Source organism: Dinoponera quadriceps, unplaced genomic scaffold, assembly GCF_001313825.1.
Source record: "Dinoponera quadriceps isolate SergipeBrazil2010 unplaced genomic scaffold, ASM131382v1 scaffold3, whole genome shotgun sequence".
NCBI lineage: Eukaryota > Metazoa > Arthropoda > Insecta > Hymenoptera > Formicidae > Dinoponera > Dinoponera quadriceps.
Genome location: NW_014554293.1, coordinates 659,032 through 676,002, shown reverse-complemented (window position 1 = coordinate 676,002; position 16,971 = coordinate 659,032). Strand labels below are relative to the sequence as shown.

Sequence of the window (16,971 nt, the reverse complement as noted above, 5' to 3'; positions counted from 1 at the left end):
CCCCCCTCCCCTCCCGTCGCGCTCGTAAGCGTGGTTCGACTCGAGAGAGGAAGGTTTAGTTAACCCACGGTGACGTGTTTATGTGGAAATGCGGCGGGAATCGGAGGCGTCGGGTTCTTATTCCCGATAGGGATCGGTCCTCGGGGACTCGCCGGCAGGCTCTCGGCTGCTCTTCACGATTTCTTCATTCTTGAGACTTTCTTACGGACTTTTACTTTCTTCTTCTTCTTCTTCTTCTCCGTTTTTATGGAAGCTCACGTCCTCGCGACAGGTCCTCGTTTTTCCGCGATTCCCGAAGCGGTGACTCTCGCAATTCCCACGCTTTGCGAGCGTTCTCAGAGCCGGAGGTCGTTTCACAGATTCCCACGTGCGTTCTTCCTTCTTCCGTTCCATGGATTTTGCTCGGACGATCTCGAGGTTCGCTGGTTCTACGGATTTTCCGATTCGATCGGGGCTTCTCTTGGATATCTTCGGTGTGACGTATCTTTCGATTCTTTTTGTTTTTTTTTCTGGTCGATGATACTCCCTGATTCATAAGCTCCTTTTAGGAATGATCTCAGCCTCGTGCGTGATCGCCTGATTTACGAACATATCCTCACGTAGCAACCGTACACATTCGTCCAGTACTGGAGACTGGTGAGACACCGATTCAGTATTGAAATACGGATTTCACGTTACGATATTAATGATATTAATGTCTTAAATAAGAGAACGGGAGATGTCACTAACGCGGAGCCTAAATAACTCAGTGGTAACCCTTAGAGAAAAATATTACTGGGAGGGATGTGAAAAATTTAACCCGAAAATTTTAACAAGCACCGATTCTAATACAAGTACGAAATGTTTTTTTTAAATGTGTGTTCATCAAAATCCGGCACCTCGCCAACGGTTATTTCCTACTTGGGTCACTTCGCGAATCTCTCGTCAACGAACGACCAGGAGATGCGAGTCTTATATATGTGATAGAATAGAAAATATAAATACATTTTATTTTTATTAGAGTGTTACATTAATTGTTAAACAATAAGATAATAGCAAATACTTGTGTCCCGATTTGACGATTATAAAAAACAAATAAAAATATCTTTCGCGTACCGCGCTTATACAATAGAATCCTCCGACGCTAATTTATTTACATATCTTTTTACAATCCTACCGCGATGCCTTGCGCGCTGCTTTTGATATATCTGATGTGTTCGAGCGTTATATATATTCTCACCTTTCCCGAAACTGAATTGCATGCGTGTACACGAGTCAATATATATGTATGAGCAACAAAATTTCATCGTTCCCCGTTCGATATGTCCTCGCGGCCTCTCGTCAACGTCTCCGCACGAGCAGATCCATCCACTTTACGATGAGGTAATAGAGCCACGCGTGTTAGCACCGGATGGCTGCGTATGATTGATTGAGATGATGTGCGATCGCCCCTCATTAAAATCATGCAATCTTTTAGTCCCCGTTGCTTCGTCGCGATTAGAAATCGAATGGAAACGCCATCATATACTTGATGGTAGCGATATTCAATAATTGTCGACACGTCGTATTGTATACAACCCATTTTTTCATATAAGTACTATTCTACCTTTTTATATATAAAATGGTACATTTTAGTAGTAGTAGTTCAGTAGTATACTTTGGATAACAGTAAATCTTCCGTAAAACTTAACACTAAAGATTCAACTTGATCAACTTAGCGTCTAAATTTAGCGGGTAATTACATCTAAAACGACGTTCACGTCTCGGAGAGGGACCGTTTCGTCGCAATAACGAATGGTCACGCATTGGCGCACACTTTACGATATCCTACGTCCTGCACTGAGAGGAATTCGTGTTTATATTTTTGGTCTCTTGATTGTTATATATTAACAAATAATATTTACAGAGCCGATACAGTTAACGAAGTCAGTTTCGTCGACTCTTTGCGGTATCACCCGGAGCTGTTTGTCACATGCCGTCTAACGTAATCGCTGTAAACTCATCGTTTATGCGTACTATGTATCGTGCTTAATGGTTTGGTAACTGAACGACGAGAAGAATTGCGAATAAATTTTCAATCTCGTGATACGCAAATCAAGTATAGGCCATGTGTGGTTCTTAAGCTAAGCGTACAAAGTAACAGTTTATTAAACAGAGTGAACTAGAGCTCGCAGTCTCACGCCTATGTAATAACTGAGAAAGGTCTCCAACGGAAATTCAGACGAATCGGACAAGAATGTAACTGATATCTTTTCGACTCGCAAACAACATACGGAATAATCAGTTGTCCCATCGAGATGCGCTGGCGTTCATTTCATGGTTCAAATTAAAAGAAAGAAATTCATGTTTCTCGAACAGTGTCGCGCGATCGCGTGATAAAAGATGGGAAGATCGTCAATCAATCCGCGACACCTAAGTCATTGTATGCATTATTCGGCGCAGGAGAAAAGAAGAAAAACAAGAAACGATAACATATTGTAACGTATAAATCCACCGGATATGCGTGTATATATCGGATAACGCGCGGGTCGGCGCAAAAGAATATTTGGCGTAAAGCAATGTCGTAATAATATCTGAGAGAAGTATGGTGATTCGCATACGTTAAAAATACTACCTACTTTCGGATCATCCATCCTCATTGTGTGCCTGTCACTTGTATTAACGTCCACCGGCCCGCAAGACACGCACGGCTTGTAACGTGCGACGACGGTCGCAGACGATGTCAGGCCATTACGTAACGACGTCGTTCCTGCTGGAACTGGCGGCCGGAATTACGATCGTGTAATCGGAATTCGGTGTAGTGGAGTTTAACGCAGCCCTCGTGTTCCGTACCGGTACGATTTGCACAACAGATGCCGGGTAGTCCTGAGCTTCCGCGTATAAATTGTTATCGCTGGCCGAACGTTCCAGTTCCTGCGGCTCGCCTAAACAGAGCGAACAAAAGAGAGGTAGTATTTGGAATATTTTCGATGCTTAAGATAAGTGGTAAACAAAACTATTAAGTTACATATCACGAGCAAAAGTAAGATAGCTGGTCCGTGACAATAATGTTAGAAAAGTGATGGTCAATACAACACGAAACAATTCAACAAATCCATACTAAATGTTTGTAAACATGATATATGATGTACAGCTTTGACATTATAGCGAGAAAATATGAAACAATTCAAATTAAATTCACATAATGTTTAAAAATTCGCAAAGAAATCATCGTTTTTCGCTCTTTGATGTGTAATATTTTTAGCTGAAGTTCCCTCTGTGTTGGGTATATTTGTGAATCATATGTACTCCGATAGGCACACACGAAGGGCACTGTAAATATTTGCCGCACGCGTACGACCCATGCAAAACGCGAATGGAACTACTGTTGGATCTCACCGTTTATGCTGTGAGTATCGGATACCATAAAAGCGGTGCCGCTGGATGGCTCGCCGGCACTGGTGCTAATCCTATCGTCGGTAGCAAAAGATTGTTCGGAATCGGAGCTGTTAATGCTCGAGCTACTATCCTGCCTGGTCTGCGATCTCCTAGCTCTGTTGAAGGGATTCTCCCTTTGTCGCGTGAACGTTCCTCCTTGGGTGCCTGGAAGAACAGTTTCTCCTTATCGTTATGTAATTCTGAATATCGTGATATGCTTCAATTATTCGTAAATTCTAAAATAGAATATTTGCACGCACCATGATGACCGTCACGAATGAGAGGTGTCGTGTCATCGGCATCTGAATCACTTTCGTCAGTCACTACCTGTTCATCAGCCGTAAAAACCTGCGGGATATGGTAGGAGAGAGTAAGTCTTAGTGACTATCGTCAGAATTTTTCTTAACAGTCTTAGAGCGAGAGTCCTTTCTTCAGGTGATACGTAGGTCTTACAGTATAGCGACCTCCGTATAACGCGGTGAAAAAAGTTGCGACAGGCCTTATGTAATGCAACATCACTCTCGTGTAACGTGAGATCTTATTTTACTGTTAAATTTTACTGTTAAATTTTTATAATGTTAAGAACATTGTGCGTTTCTGTGTTCAATAAACAACGTATCTTCGAATTTTATATAAAATCAAATTCTCTATATAATTTCATATAAAGATACGAATTTTTTATGTAAAATTCCATATTTTATATAAAGTTCCAAATTTTATGTAAAGTCCCAAATTCTATATAATTTTAAAGACTCGGAAAAACTCGGAAAGGCAAAAAAAATGTTTGTATAAAATTTCGTATAACGCAGTATCACATAACGTGAAATATATCTCCCGCGTTATATGGGGGGGATCAACTGCAGTGTAAATTCCGAAATAGTCCGGAACATCCGCCAACGAACCTTTCTCTTGCAGACGGGACATACTCTTCGGTTTTTCGTCAACCAGGGATCGATACATTTTGAATGATAAGCTGAAATTTAATGCGTCATTATTAATAATCCGATATTCCGGCTATCGCTCGAACAAAATATTTTTGATTCAACAAATCGCCATTAGTCAACACAGCGATTACGTTCGGCTTGGAATATCTTACTTTCTAACTTCCAAAATATTTACTTACTACTACTACTATTAAATACTTAAATTATTTTTAAATTATTACACATTTATGATATCTCTATAGATATCGTAACAGAATTTTAGGAATAGATTAACAAGGTTCGATGTTATCGCTTGAGTCATTAGAACATCAGTCTTATAGCAATATTATCCGACGTCGTGTTAAGGAGGACCTTGTAAGATTAAATGAGTTTGATAAGAATTCAATGAACTTTGAACCAAGTATACACGTATATATTAATATGTATTATGTATATATTGTGCGACTTATTCATGCAAAAAAAATTGACCATTCGAGAACTGAGATATTGCCAATCAGATATGCAAGTTGACATTTTTCATACGCGTTTTCCTTAAGGTTGATATTACTTTTAATTTCTTTTTTTTAATATTTTCTAAACTAAAAATAAGATTTTGATGAAGAATCGCTATGATATTAAAGACTCATGTGCAGACAATACGCAGAAATTTCAAAATTAACTATTTCGTTTTGAAGATGTGAAGTTCATAATTCATAATAATATAGTAATACCCGAAATGTATGTACATATGCACATATTTAAATACTTATACAGGGTGTCCCAAACTAATCTCGGTTTCCCTGTGCGCAAGTAGAAAGGGGTGAAACTGATGCGCTACTGAAAACAGGACACGGAACCTTGCAACTTTCTTAAATATCGTACGAACGAGGTACTTTATCGAGCTATCCGACGAGATACACACCATGCGCACACGGTAAAACCCGCAATTTCTCTCCCTCCACGTAATCTTCCAAGCAAATGGCACACGTTTCATACGGATCGCCCTTCGTGTATTTGTGTGTAGGAATCTTCTTTAAACTGGAGCTAGATAACCTGTGCCGCCGTTGCCGTCTCCTGTCCTTGATGCATCTAACAATCTGCACAGCCCGTAAACGGTCGAATAATCGAACCATCAGTACGAAAGTCAGTGGAAGAACTCGCGCGCGGGAGGCTTCACGTTCCGAACGCAACTTACCATAAAAACAAGCATGACTAGAAAACATATTCCAACAACAATGGCGAAAGGCAAGAGCAGGTGTGTGTTAATATTGAACGGCAGATCATCGTTAATCAATACAAAATACTGCTGGTTGTATAAATAATTTTCCTTGAGGACTATCCCCGTAACTTCGCTGACAAACACAGACGGTATCAAAATTCCCACGGGATCCTTCGCTGACATGGGTTCTAAAATGAGCGGGACAAATTAACTCCCTCTGTTCCCCCTCGTTAAAGGTGGGCCTCGGGGTCTACGGTGGTAACGGAGAATCGTCGCGATTATCAACGCACGATTACTTGCCTAATTCGTTGCTGTTCATATTATGAATGATCGCGGCATCGTATCCAGCTTTCTGCGCCATTCGAACTTTTATTTCGAAGCTACAATTGTAACGTCGTATTAAAACTATCCAATTACTATTGTAACTGACATTATTTGGCGGACCCTGTATCTCATGGCACGCATTAGGAGGATCGGAATAGACTACCATGCCCTGGTACAATCACATAACACAAAATTCGTGAGCGCACGTGTACAAACCAGACCTAAGATCGCAGATGTACAGACGGTATCGCAGAGAATCGTGACGAATTCAAGACACACAGACCTTGATCCCATCGGTCGGTATCAGACCGCCGAATTTCGCGGGCATGTCTCGGAACTCCTCCGCGATCTGGTGTCTCGCCTCCGCGGAGAACACTAGGATATCCGCACGGCCGCGAACGGCGCACAGGATCAGGAAGAGCAGCCATTGCAGGACCTGATGGCTCAGGCAACACTGTCGCATCTTGAATCACTCGGAACGTCCACACCTTTGCGTCAATTTCAATATCTCATGCAGTCCTCCCCCGAGTGGCTCATTATACGATCCTCTACTTGACGGATGTTACCCAATGTGCATCCGAAGCAGAGCGCATGGTAGGGAATTGCGGCCGGGGCGCTACTCTGCAACAGGCGAGATGCATTCCGCTTTATTTGCCTTGTTTAGAGAGACGCACAATACGATACAATATTTAGTCTGTTCTTTCCAGCCGAACCGGCTGCATTGGTTCAAGAAACTTACGTACACCGTGGCGTGAGAATTTCGCGCGTATACGCTTCGTACACGTCGATGTGCACGTTCATTTCCCGGACAGTCGGTACAGCTGGGAGGAACGGACGAATTATTTCCGCGACGGTATTCCGCTGCGAATTCAAAGAACTCTTCATCGCGACGCCGCGCGTGTTAGTCATGGCGCGTTACATGCGGCACACGAATAATTTACAATGTGCATCAGATAACCAGGATAAACAAAAACAAGTTAGCCTAACGGTAGCCACGTCGGCTCCACGCTCGATATCCCAAAGTACCAAGTCGCATAATACACGTATGCACGAGCACAGATGCGCATGCAATCTCATTACGAGTTCACGTCGCCCGAGCGGTCTCGGGAAAGAGAGAGACGGAGCGTCGAGTTGATCGCGATGCACGACCGACTGCGAACAATCGTGGCGCAGTTTTCAAGGTCCGCGTCGTTTATTAACATAGCGATGAAAACCTCAGCTGATAGCGACAGTTAATCCGGCCCCGCGAGGAGACGGCCGGAGAAAGAGAGACAAAGAGAGGTAAACAGATAGACAATGAGACGCGCGGCAACACCTGTTGTCGTCGTCTTTGTGGTCGTCTGTTTCCTCCCGACGGGTGTGGGCCCCCTCTCTCTCTCTCCCTTCGACGAGAGGCTGATTCTCGGTGGCTAATTAAAGCGACGAGCAAGCGTAACTATCATATCGCGTACAAAAGCACAAGACACGACGCTTCGCGCGACCATTTGACGGTTCTTATCACGCCGATACTCCGAGCGATTATCGGCGTTATGTGTTATTACGCGTAGAGTCGGAGTCGCGTAATTTCGGCTTTCGCTCGCTCTCTCGTTCGGCCACACACCCACTCGATCACTCACTCACTCGCGGAGATAACAATGTCGATACGTACCGCCGAAAGCACTTGCGACTCTCAATTCACACGCGACCATTAGTCACACCGTGTCGCTCCTTAGCCGGCCATTAATACGCCGAGGCTTCCTCAAGGAGACTGCACACCTCCTTCCGCCGTTCCGGGTTGAGCTTTTCGAGGATGTTCGTGTATCTCCGCCACTTCGGAAGACTTCCCGACTCGCCGGATGTATCTCTTCCGCGCGATATGATTGCTGTCGTGTAGCGCGTCACAATGATACGGCCGGAGAGCAGCCACATTCACGACGTTCAAGACGTCATGACCGTCGCTGGGCTCTCTTCGAGGTTAGGTGCGTCTTATTTGGATGCCGAGCAGTCCGGTCGATCGCCGAGAGGAGCCTGGCGGGAGGAGCGGCGACGGACGCGCCGTTGGACGACGTCGGGTGACGATCGGCGCGACGTTCGATCCGCATGCGACGCTCACGATAACGATTTCCGCGGAAAATCTTGGACTTCGAGGATGTCAGCTGCTGTCGGCCGTGGAGGACTTCGGCGTGTGGGAAGTGCGTAGACGCGGCAGCGCAGCGCGCATGCGCGGACGGTGTCGATTTGATTTTTAAATGGCTCGATACCCTAGTTTAATCCGATATTGCGCTGTTTGAATCGTTTCACTGTTTGACAGTTCGTGATAACGCGAATGACTGAAAAATTTCCCAAATATGCCCTTTTGACGTCTTATTGACGTCTAAAGGATGTCTTTATGACGTCTTCAGGTCTTCGAAATAGGTATGTAAAGGGCCTTCGGCTCCCGTTTAGGAAGCATACTCGGGCGGTTGCGATAGTTGAAATGGCTGAAAAAAATTACCTGTAATTTCAAGAATTATTTTGCGATTTTATTCTGTGATGTATCGGCCAGATATATTGGTTTTCTGTATATTTTACAGGTTTCGAGATTATGAAATCATCGTGTTTCTCAGGGAAAAATCAATAAAGTTACATGTTGCGAGAAATTTACCGCGTGTCATTTCTCGCCTATGACGTCACAAAACCAGTATGATCAGCGGAAGGAACTTCAAATCTCGGAATTTGACTTTGTATGGAACTTCACAATTTCAATATATGAAACGTATAAAAAGTTATTATCATCATATGTCGGAAGATATAAATTACATGTTATTTCATAAAGAGATAAAGTTGTATGTAATTTTGAATAGTTCTCACATATTTAACTCTTACCGGTATATGCTTTACATGTAGATCTCGGAATTTATAACTTTTATGGAACTTCATAGTTTTTATGACATAAAAAATATCCTTGTGTTGAAAGATATAAATATTATTTTATAGAGTTAAAATTGTGTATAATTTGGAATAGTTTTCATACATTTAACATTGCTTCCACTCTTGTCGATTTATACTTTATACTTACAGTAACTGGCCATATTATTAGCACTTTGATTTTTTAATAGAATACAGACTAGGAGAAGAAAAGCTACTAATTTTATGTTTACTCGATTAGAATAATTTTCGGTGTCAATCAGCGCTTTTACCTCTGAAGTCTTCTAAGATGTCAAATCACTTGTTATACCCAGAATTTTTGTAAACAATATTAATATTTTTCACACAGACATTTATTTTTCTATTAGTAAGCAAGGAATTTGAAGTTTCAAGTCACAAATAAATAAAAATAAAACTAAATTTCAATTGACACGCACTCAAAACTCACGTCTGTTTCCGTTATTATCAATAATGCAATTAGCGCGGGTTCATACTTGTTCAAGATCATTGTAACAGCCAAGTGAAGTGACGTTATAAAAAATACCTTTTATAGAATAATGGCTCCTTAACATAATTCGATCGATAAATGAGCCGTATTATAAAGCTGGTCCTCGGAAGTCAACGAATTGTAAAAAATTAAGGTGCGTCTAATAATATGAACAGGGACTGTAAATCTGGCTGGCGTCGTAAGAGGAAATTGATATTCGGGAAAAGATAAAGACGATATGAATTGACATGTCCGATCTTTATGTATCGAAATGCAATTACGCAGGCATAATTTCGTCGTGAAATTATGGTCAAATATTGCATGGTATAAATCGTAACGATACAGTTTTTCTCGCACGACGCGACCACGTGAAAGCGTAAACGGTATCAGTGCTGTCGTTTAACCTCATGCTCACGGAAGCATCGCGAGCACGTGATTATTCGCGTTCACAGTAATATGTGTTTCTTCGAGGTACGTACGTGTTACATACGTGTGTGCTAAGTATTTTACACTATTTTGTACTTGTCTCGCTTAGAAAATACGTGCGACGAACGAATACAATAAGCGACATATCTACTTAACACTCGCGCGCGCGCGTGCGCACGCTACGCGCGGAAATTGGCCGTACGATCCATCGTTGTTGCTGTCATTGTTACATTACATTGTTATCGGTTCATTCTTACGATACAATCACAAGAACAATGCTATATACATCGTGAACATATGCGTGAACGAACGCTATTTATAAAAGATACCGACGTCCGAAATGTGACACATATGCGTCGTCGTGGCGCGTTACGAAATACGACTTTATAGGAAAGAGATAAAACGAGATGTTACGAAAATTTCGTCTCTCTTCTAAAACAATACGATCGGTTCGTATCTGATACATATATGTATCCAGATAAATTTATATTAATACACTGTGTGTCTCCAACTTACGACTCGGCGCTCCTCTCCGAAAGATCGTGACGATGAGAGAAACGTGACGTGAGAAAAAAGAAAGAAAAAAGAGAGAGAGAGAGAGAGAGAGAGAGAGAGGGAGAGAGAGAGAGAGAGAGAGAGAAAGCGCCGCACGTTTTCACAAAAATAAAACCGGGATCGCGGCCAAACTCGCCGATCGCTAAATAAAATTTCACGAAAACGTCGCTACGCGCCATCGGTGGCGCGCGCGCGTCGCGTATTAAATTATACAGATCACGGTAAAAAAGTATGAATAGAACTAGGTTCAAAGTACGTATTCCCTCCGTTCTGTAAAACGTTCACGTGAGATCCCGATTCAATGAATCAGAAGATATCGGAACTCGCTCCAAATTCAAGGCACCAATCTGCACGACGTCGAACACACGTCGTTCAACGTCCGCCAATCTCTGAATTGGCACTCCATCGACAATTCGACCGCGCGATCAACGGTCACTTCTATCCTGAGCCCGTTTCAAGCGGTGAAGATTCAAATTTGCCCACGCGAGAATCTATCGTTGAGCATCTGTGCTTTCATAAGAACAGTCTTCTTCTGCGCCTGATCGAATCGGCTCACTTGCAGGTCGATGTCTCTGTCGAACGGCCTTCTCGTGGATCTCCCGCTTAGCTTCGCCTCTTTCTCCTCTTTCTAAAAAGTAAGATCGTGTTAGATTTCTCGGTGCGAGCGACGATCGCACAGGAGCAGCGGCGGATGCTAACTTTTCGGGGTTCTGATGTTGATACCATTTCACGAATCTCTTAACTGTTTATATAGGGTGGCCCACTAATTGTGCTATAACCAGGAAGGAGATGATTTCTCTCGAAAAAATACATCGAAAATGTGGAATAAAAATGTTTCATGTGAGGCTTCGTTTTCGAGAAAATCCACTTGAAAAATTAGTCGAATGTGTGACGCACAGAAGTACGTCAACGCGTTCGCGAGTGAGATGTGAAATTACCTTTTTCTTCTTGGCCATTTTACTTTGGTGTATCTCCAACAGAGACTTCTCGTGCTTGTTGCTCTTGTCCGCTTCCTTCTTGTGACGTTCTTTCGCGCGTTTTCTGTCTGAATCTTCCGTATTGCTAAATTTCCTCACCTCCTGCGCAGGAAATATCGCAGACACAACATTAACATCATCATATCTATGGCCTTATTTACTTCTCGTTCAAAATACGCGTATTAATCAGCAATTATCCATGAAGTTCATGAAGTCGGTGTAAACGAACACTGTGTAAAATGCCGAATCGCCACCGTACGGCGCCACTCACCGAGTCTCTTTGCTTCTGAGCTCGTTGCGCGGGCGTGTCAGTCCAGCACGACCTGTCCGACATATCCGGGCCATCCCTGATGCGGAACTTGCGCGGGCCCAGTCCTAAGTTGGCAGCCTGGGCCGGCGGCAACTCTGTCATCCATTCCTCGCGTTTGTTGTCGACGTCGACCTGAAACACGAACGAATTCTTGCTCTTGTTCTCTCGTCGATCCAATTCTGTTACTGTTGTTTTTCTCAGTGAACTAAAAATACAAATTTAACGACGTTTATATCTTTAAAGTTTTTGTACTACAAACATGTTTTAGATATCGATTAAAAAAAAAAAAAACTATATATTATTATATCGGCTGCGTGTTTCTTTAAGGAGGTTGTAAGGCGAAATGAATTTGATAAAAATGAGATGAAACTTGCATTACGTACATGTTGAAATTATTCAGTATTATTCAACTATTCGTACAATTAGAAAAAAATCGACTATTCGATAGCTAAGATATTTACAACTAAAATTGACACTTTTTATACGTGTTCCTTGAGATAAGTATGTTAAGTATTTGTATTATTGTATTTTACAAACATTTCTTTTTCTACTATATGTGTATCTCTCTTAGATAAACTAATGTATCAATATAGCATTAAGGAAAAAAAAATATTTTCATATTTGTAATATCATGTACAGGATGTCTGGAAAGTTTGGATACGCGCGTGTGAAAGTAGAATGGGTTAAACTGTGTAGAAGTCATGTTACCAAATTCGCACTCTGTATATTTATTTCAACTTCACGTCAAATTAATATATATTATTTAGTAAGCGAAACAAATGTGTAAAAATGTTTTGCTAGAAAAATATGAAATTTGCGAGCGGCCCCTTGGACGCACTGAACGATACGACAGACAGAGTCTCACAAGCTCCTCAAGTCAGAGCGATAACGCTTTACCAGTTGAAGCAAAGCTATCTCCTAGCACAAAGTTACATAAATATATTTCAGCGTCACGCATTATTTCCTATTCCAATTCCCGGCAGTTTAAAACGCCGTTGAACAAAGTCCGGGAGGGTAAAAGAGGGAATTGACGATGGCTACCTACTGGAATTCTCCAGGCAACTCTGACCGAATGTGTTTCCTTTACCTGCTCCGAGCAGCTCTCGTACTTGATTGTGCGGGCCCTCAGGTCCAACTGCTGGTGCACGCGGCTGTTCCTCAGAGCCGGATGGTCCTCGGGCAAGGGTCCTATCGCGCACTCGTCGTCTGAATCCGCTTCCGGCGAGGCTTTCTTCGCGCAGTCCGGCAGCACGGGGCCGATGATCCCGTCCTGCGACTCGTTGTCGCGCATTCGTTGCAGCAGATGCGGTGGCAGTGCCGGGCCGAAGGCTGCTTCCTCGTCCTCCACGGCTTCGCGTCGGTCGTTCGCTCGAGGTTCGACGGCTGGCGGTAAGCAAGGTCCGATGATAGCCCTCCTGCTGGTCCCCTCGCCGTCACCCGCACCGTCGGCGTTCCTCTCGAGACGCCTCGGGGAGGACGTCTCGAGTTGCCCGAACGTCGTACGGGACGTCACTTCCGGCGGCGTCGGGAGCGGACCGGTCTGCGGTTCGCTCCGCTCCACGACTCTCTCGGACGATCGCGTCTCGCCCGAAGCGGCGACAGCGGGGTGTCGCGAGTCTTTCTCCCCGAGACGCGCCGCGTCGCCGCGAGCGAGCGTCGTGCTCGCCGGCTCGCGGTGCGTTTCTCTCGCGGAGTCCGCGCGCGCGTCCCCCGTTTTCTCGGGGATCGTCGCGGCCGGGACTAGTGAGGAATCTGAAACGGCACTAGGATTATTATTACTCGCGGCGGACGCCGTGGACGGCTCGTCGTCGTCGTCATCGTCGTCGCTCCTCGCGTTTACCTTGCGCCCTGCCCGCCGTTCTGTTCGCGCCCGCTTCTTCGGCGGCTCGCGATCTCCGCCGGAGTCGCGGTGCCGCGAGGACAAGCGGGGACAGCGCGAGTCCGTCGGCCCGTCGGACGTGTTCTCGTCGGTCTCCGACAGCACGTCGAACTGCGACAGGTCCAGCTCCTCGCAGTCCTGAGCGTCCGCCAACGACGGCTCCTTCTTCGCATCCTCGGCCGCCGCGACGAGGAACGTCGGGCCGTCCCGCGCGGCGCTCTTCGGCGACGAGTGGTTCCTGGAGTTCTGCGACCTGTTCTCCTTCACCGACAGCTTCCTGCCGGAGTCCGGCTTGCCGTGGTCTTCGCGGCTGGGCCAGTCCGAAGGCTTCGCCTTGGCCGACTGGTGGGAGCGCTCCCGGGAACGATGCTTGTGCCTCTCGCGGGTGCACCGGCGCTTGTCGCTCGACGCCCGTTCCTCGTGATTCCTCTCGTAGGAGTGCTCGCGCGACCGTTGCGCCCGGTGGACGCTCCGGTCCGACTGCCGCTTCGAGTCCCGCGGTCTCGCGTCGCCGCTGGAATGCCTCGAGCCGGCGGACGCGTCCCGGTGGTCCTTGTGCGAATTCTTGCCGTCCTCTTGCCGTCCGCTCCACGCGTGCTTGCCGATCAGGTGCCGGAGGTCCTTGTCGTCGGTCTTCCGGCTCTCGTGCTTCGACCGCTCCTTCCGCTCGCGGTGACAATACCTGCTGTCGTCGCAGCGCGACGACTTGTGCTTCGACGGCCTCTTCCTCGGCGACTTGCCGCGGCCGCTCCTGTCCACGGGCGCAACCGGCTCCTTGCGCGTAGCCTCGAAACGAAAGCGCCGACCCTCATCGCTGTCCTGGCTCTCGGAGTCGGAGTCCATCGGTGTCATAATCCGGGCGGTCGCTGAAAAACACAGCAGAATCGCGTGAGCCTCGCGCCACGTGTCTCCTCTCACGGATATACACTGGGTGTCCCGGCGTAAGGAGCTCCTCCGAGTTTGCTTTCGAGACGCGTTCGGAGCACTATGGTTCCGAAGGAGGTACACCATCGAAGGGGAATGTTCTCCTTACGCTGGCAGACACCCTGTGTATCGGATAATATAATCTTACAGATAACGTCTCGTTCTCGATTCGGGAGAAAAGAAAAGCAAAGAGCAAATCTGAGAGTCGCGGATCAAAGAGTTACGCCTACAATGAATGCGTCACACACTTGAATGAAGAAACTATCTACTTTATTCTTGCGATACAAGCGTGGGAGAATTTACATATAATGTGTACGTGTCGGGAAGAGGGTTGATCTAACAATCCGGACGGTTCGGTAACACTACTCGACGCGCTTTTCCGTCCCTTTCGCCTCCGTCTTCTTCACGACCGCCTCAACGATCTTCTCGATTTTACTCGAGTCCGGCTTGGCGGCCAGCGTGCGCCTGTCGGGCCCATTCGACTGTAACATCTTAATTATCTTGGCGCCGCTGTACTTAACGGATTTCACGAGGCCGGCCGTGACGATTCCCTTGAGGCTCTGCGTCACGCTGGACCGCCAGACGATATCCTTCAGGCACTGCTCCAGGATCTCGCAGCACTCCGGGTCGTGCGCGACAGCCCGCAGGCAGTCCTCCGTGTCTCTCGAGCGCGGCCCGTGGGACCATGCCCGGACCAGCTTGATCTGCGGCGTTCGCGGCAGGTGATTCAGATGATGGACCTTCGCCGCCGGGCTGGTGTCCTGGTGGCACGCGACCGCCACGTCGTCCGACCTCGGTATGTCCACGTAGTTGTCGAAGTGCTTCAGCACCGGCTCGTACAGCTGCTTGAAGTGAGCGAGCTGCGGCGCCACGATGTTATTGATCTTCTCCTTGTTCTCGCCGAAGATCATCCGGAAGTCACCGTGGTAGGAGAGCCCGGTGATCTTCCGGAAGAACTCGATCTCGGTGAAGTGCTCGGGCAACAGCAACAAAGTGGCGTGCACCGCCGAGTGGAGATTCTGCACCAGGGCGGTGCGCAGCTGGGAGCCCTCGTCCGGCTCCACCAGCACTTTCACCGGCTTGTGCAGCCGTCCCGACAGATACAAGTGGTTCCAGTCCAGGAGATCTTCCATCAGCGACACCTCGGAGATCACTCCGTACTTGACGAGCTGGCCCTGGCTCGTCCTGATCAGGGTGTTGTAATAGATATTGGCGCCCGATCCCTCCTGCACCCTGGTGATCGCTTTGTGCCCGAGGAGTCTCAACAGGTGGGCATAATGCCCGGGATTTCTCTGCAGGTTCTCGGCGTGCCACTTATTGGGGTTGCGCGCGACAAATATGAGATCCAGCATATTCTCATTGTCATTGTTGGCCTGCCTGAATACGCCCGATCCGTAGGCGAAGCAAAACTTTACGTTCCCGGGGAACTCTCGCAGTAGGTGCCGCAGTGGGGACACCTGAGGGATTTTCGCCAGCATTCTCGACCGCTCGAGACTCTCGCGTCGCTACGTCGGCTGGTACCCTCAGCACTTTAGCGTGGCCGTCCGCATTTCAAATAGCGACTCGAACGCGTCGGAGGATTCGCACAGCTGAAAGACGCTCTACAATCGTAAGAGTACAGTTGTCGTTACGGTTCGCACCATGGGGAAGCTTGGGGCCCCGCGACGTGGCCTGTGTGAATGGACGGTGTGCGAGGACGAGATTCGCAGATCCGCGAGAGACTTCACATGCGTCCCCCGTCGGCGTGGAGAGTCCCCTCCGTGCGACGATTCACGTACGACTTCGCGTCCCCTGCGAGATCACGCGAGCAACGCTCTCCCGATGCGGTCGCCCGCCTAACCTAGAAACGCAGTTCGAAAATATATCACTCGCTCGAGTTTACTCACTTGAGGGGAAAGAGGAGGGTGATATTTCGGTCAGTGTTTCGGCGGTGAAAGGCCTTGCTCGGGTGCGTGGGACGTAAAGCACGCCCGGGTGAACACACGAGCGAGAAAAAAAGTGCACGATCAGCGCGCACCTTCGCGTCCGTCCGCACACATGCCTCGCTCTTACACGACGGCAAACGCTCGATCCCTACCTACCTCGACGATTCGCTGGCTCGCTCTCGGATGCATTCACGGTCACTCCCGCGCAGTCTGGGGGAAATGTCTTCGGCCGCCGAAACGAGACACGTCGAACGTGTCACGCGGAGAAGGATGAAATCAGATGTACGTGTGTGTGTGTGTGTGAGACTGTGTACACGGGGATAAGATTCGAACGAAACGACGTAGTTTTTAACCGCACACGCCGGTGCGCCTCCGCGAACTTTCTCGACGAGCGCAATTCGAGATAATTCCACGACCGAACTGCGTGCGGTCTGTTCGTTGTAGCTGCGCTGCTAAACTGGCGCGATAAGTTGAAGTGAGAAGACATCTGCTTGTCTCACTCGAACTTATCACACTAGTTCAACAGTGCAGCTATAAAGAACAGACCAATGTGACATACGAAAGCGCGAAAACTCTTGTCCAGAGGAATACCGGCGCGAAGTGTCACGTGATTGGTCAGGAATTCGTGAAAATGCTGGTTACTTTTAGGTACGATGTTTGCCAGTCGGATTTTATATTTAATTTTCAGATACTGTACAGCTTATTTCATTGGTTACGGGACATCTGATGATGAACTTAAG

The 16,971-nt window shown here is 46.8% G+C and overlaps 3 protein-coding genes across 5 annotated transcripts; all 3 read right to left on the bottom strand.

Moving 5' to 3' along the window:
- Nucleotides 1-968: 968 nt before the first annotated feature.
- LOC106743211 (E3 ubiquitin-protein ligase RNF13-like) lies at nucleotides 969-8,024 on the bottom strand. Of its 2 annotated transcripts, none has more exons than XM_014616844.1 (9): nucleotides 7,511-8,024; nucleotides 6,146-6,483; nucleotides 5,839-6,031; nucleotides 5,515-5,726; nucleotides 5,242-5,425; nucleotides 4,299-4,369; nucleotides 3,657-3,744; nucleotides 3,358-3,561; nucleotides 969-2,903 (listed from the first exon to the last, which is right to left on the bottom strand). In XM_014616844.1, exons 2-9 carry the CDS (start codon nucleotides 6,323-6,325, stop codon nucleotides 2,710-2,712), a joined length of 1,326 nt encoding a protein of 441 aa, XP_014472330.1. In that variant the 5' UTR covers nucleotides 6,326-6,483; nucleotides 7,511-8,024; the 3' UTR covers nucleotides 969-2,709. The 2 variants fall into 2 exon arrangements, with proteins under 2 accessions (XP_014472330.1, XP_014472338.1); XM_014616852.1 differs by having other exon boundaries at nucleotides 5,242-5,416; nucleotides 7,511-8,023.
- A 1,450-nt stretch (nucleotides 8,025-9,474) lies between these two features.
- On the bottom strand, nucleotides 9,475-16,376 carry LOC106742853 (uncharacterized protein C2orf16). Of its 2 annotated transcripts, none has more exons than XM_014616171.1 (5): nucleotides 16,193-16,376; nucleotides 12,591-14,248; nucleotides 11,465-11,635; nucleotides 11,155-11,295; nucleotides 9,475-10,844 (listed from the first exon to the last, which is right to left on the bottom strand). In XM_014616171.1, the coding sequence occupies exons 2-5, from the start codon at nucleotides 14,232-14,234 to the stop codon at nucleotides 10,686-10,688; spliced, it is 2,115 nt and encodes a 704-aa protein (XP_014471657.1). In that variant the 5' UTR covers nucleotides 14,235-14,248; nucleotides 16,193-16,376; the 3' UTR covers nucleotides 9,475-10,685. The 2 variants fall into 2 exon arrangements, with proteins under 2 accessions (XP_014471657.1, XP_014471666.1); XM_014616180.1 differs by lacking the exon at nucleotides 16,193-16,376 and adding an exon at nucleotides 14,610-14,692.
- Nucleotides 14,555-16,780, bottom strand: LOC106742863 (phosphatidate cytidylyltransferase, mitochondrial). Its single transcript, XM_014616194.1, has 2 exons — nucleotides 16,388-16,780; nucleotides 14,555-16,146 (listed from the first exon to the last, which is right to left on the bottom strand). The coding sequence occupies exon 2, from the start codon at nucleotides 15,782-15,784 to the stop codon at nucleotides 14,669-14,671; it is 1,116 nt and encodes a 371-aa protein (XP_014471680.1). The 5' UTR covers nucleotides 15,785-16,146; nucleotides 16,388-16,780; the 3' UTR covers nucleotides 14,555-14,668.
- Between the last annotated feature and the right edge of the window lie 191 nt (nucleotides 16,781-16,971).

Excerpts from the sequence above, each read along its gene's own strand:
- LOC106743211 (XM_014616844.1), bottom strand. The coding sequence starts at position 6,325 with ATGCGACAGTGTTGCCTGAGCCATCAGGTCCTGCAATGGCTGCTCTTC. Across the intron at positions 5,426-5,514 it reads TAGTCATGCTTGTTTTTATG|GCTGTGCAGATTGTTAGATG; the intron begins GTAAGTTGCGTT and ends GACCGTTTACGG. Across the intron at positions 4,370-5,241 it reads GGTTTTACCGTGTGCGCATG|CTTATCATTCAAAATGTATC; the intron begins GTGTGTATCTCG and ends ATTAAATTTCAG.
- LOC106742853 (XM_014616171.1), bottom strand. The coding sequence starts at position 14,234 with ATGACACCGATGGACTCCGACTCCGAGAGCCAGGACAGCGATGAGGGT. Across the intron at positions 11,296-11,464 it reads CTCAGAAGCAAAGAGACTCG|GAGGTGAGGAAATTTAGCAA; the intron begins GTGAGTGGCGCC and ends TTTCCTGCGCAG. Across the intron at positions 10,845-11,154 it reads AAATGGCCAAGAAGAAAAAG|AAAGAGGAGAAAGAGGCGAA; the intron begins GTAATTTCACAT and ends CTTACTTTTTAG.
- LOC106742863 (XM_014616194.1), bottom strand. The coding sequence starts at position 15,784 with ATGCTGGCGAAAATCCCTCAGGTGTCCCCACTGCGGCACCTACTGCGA.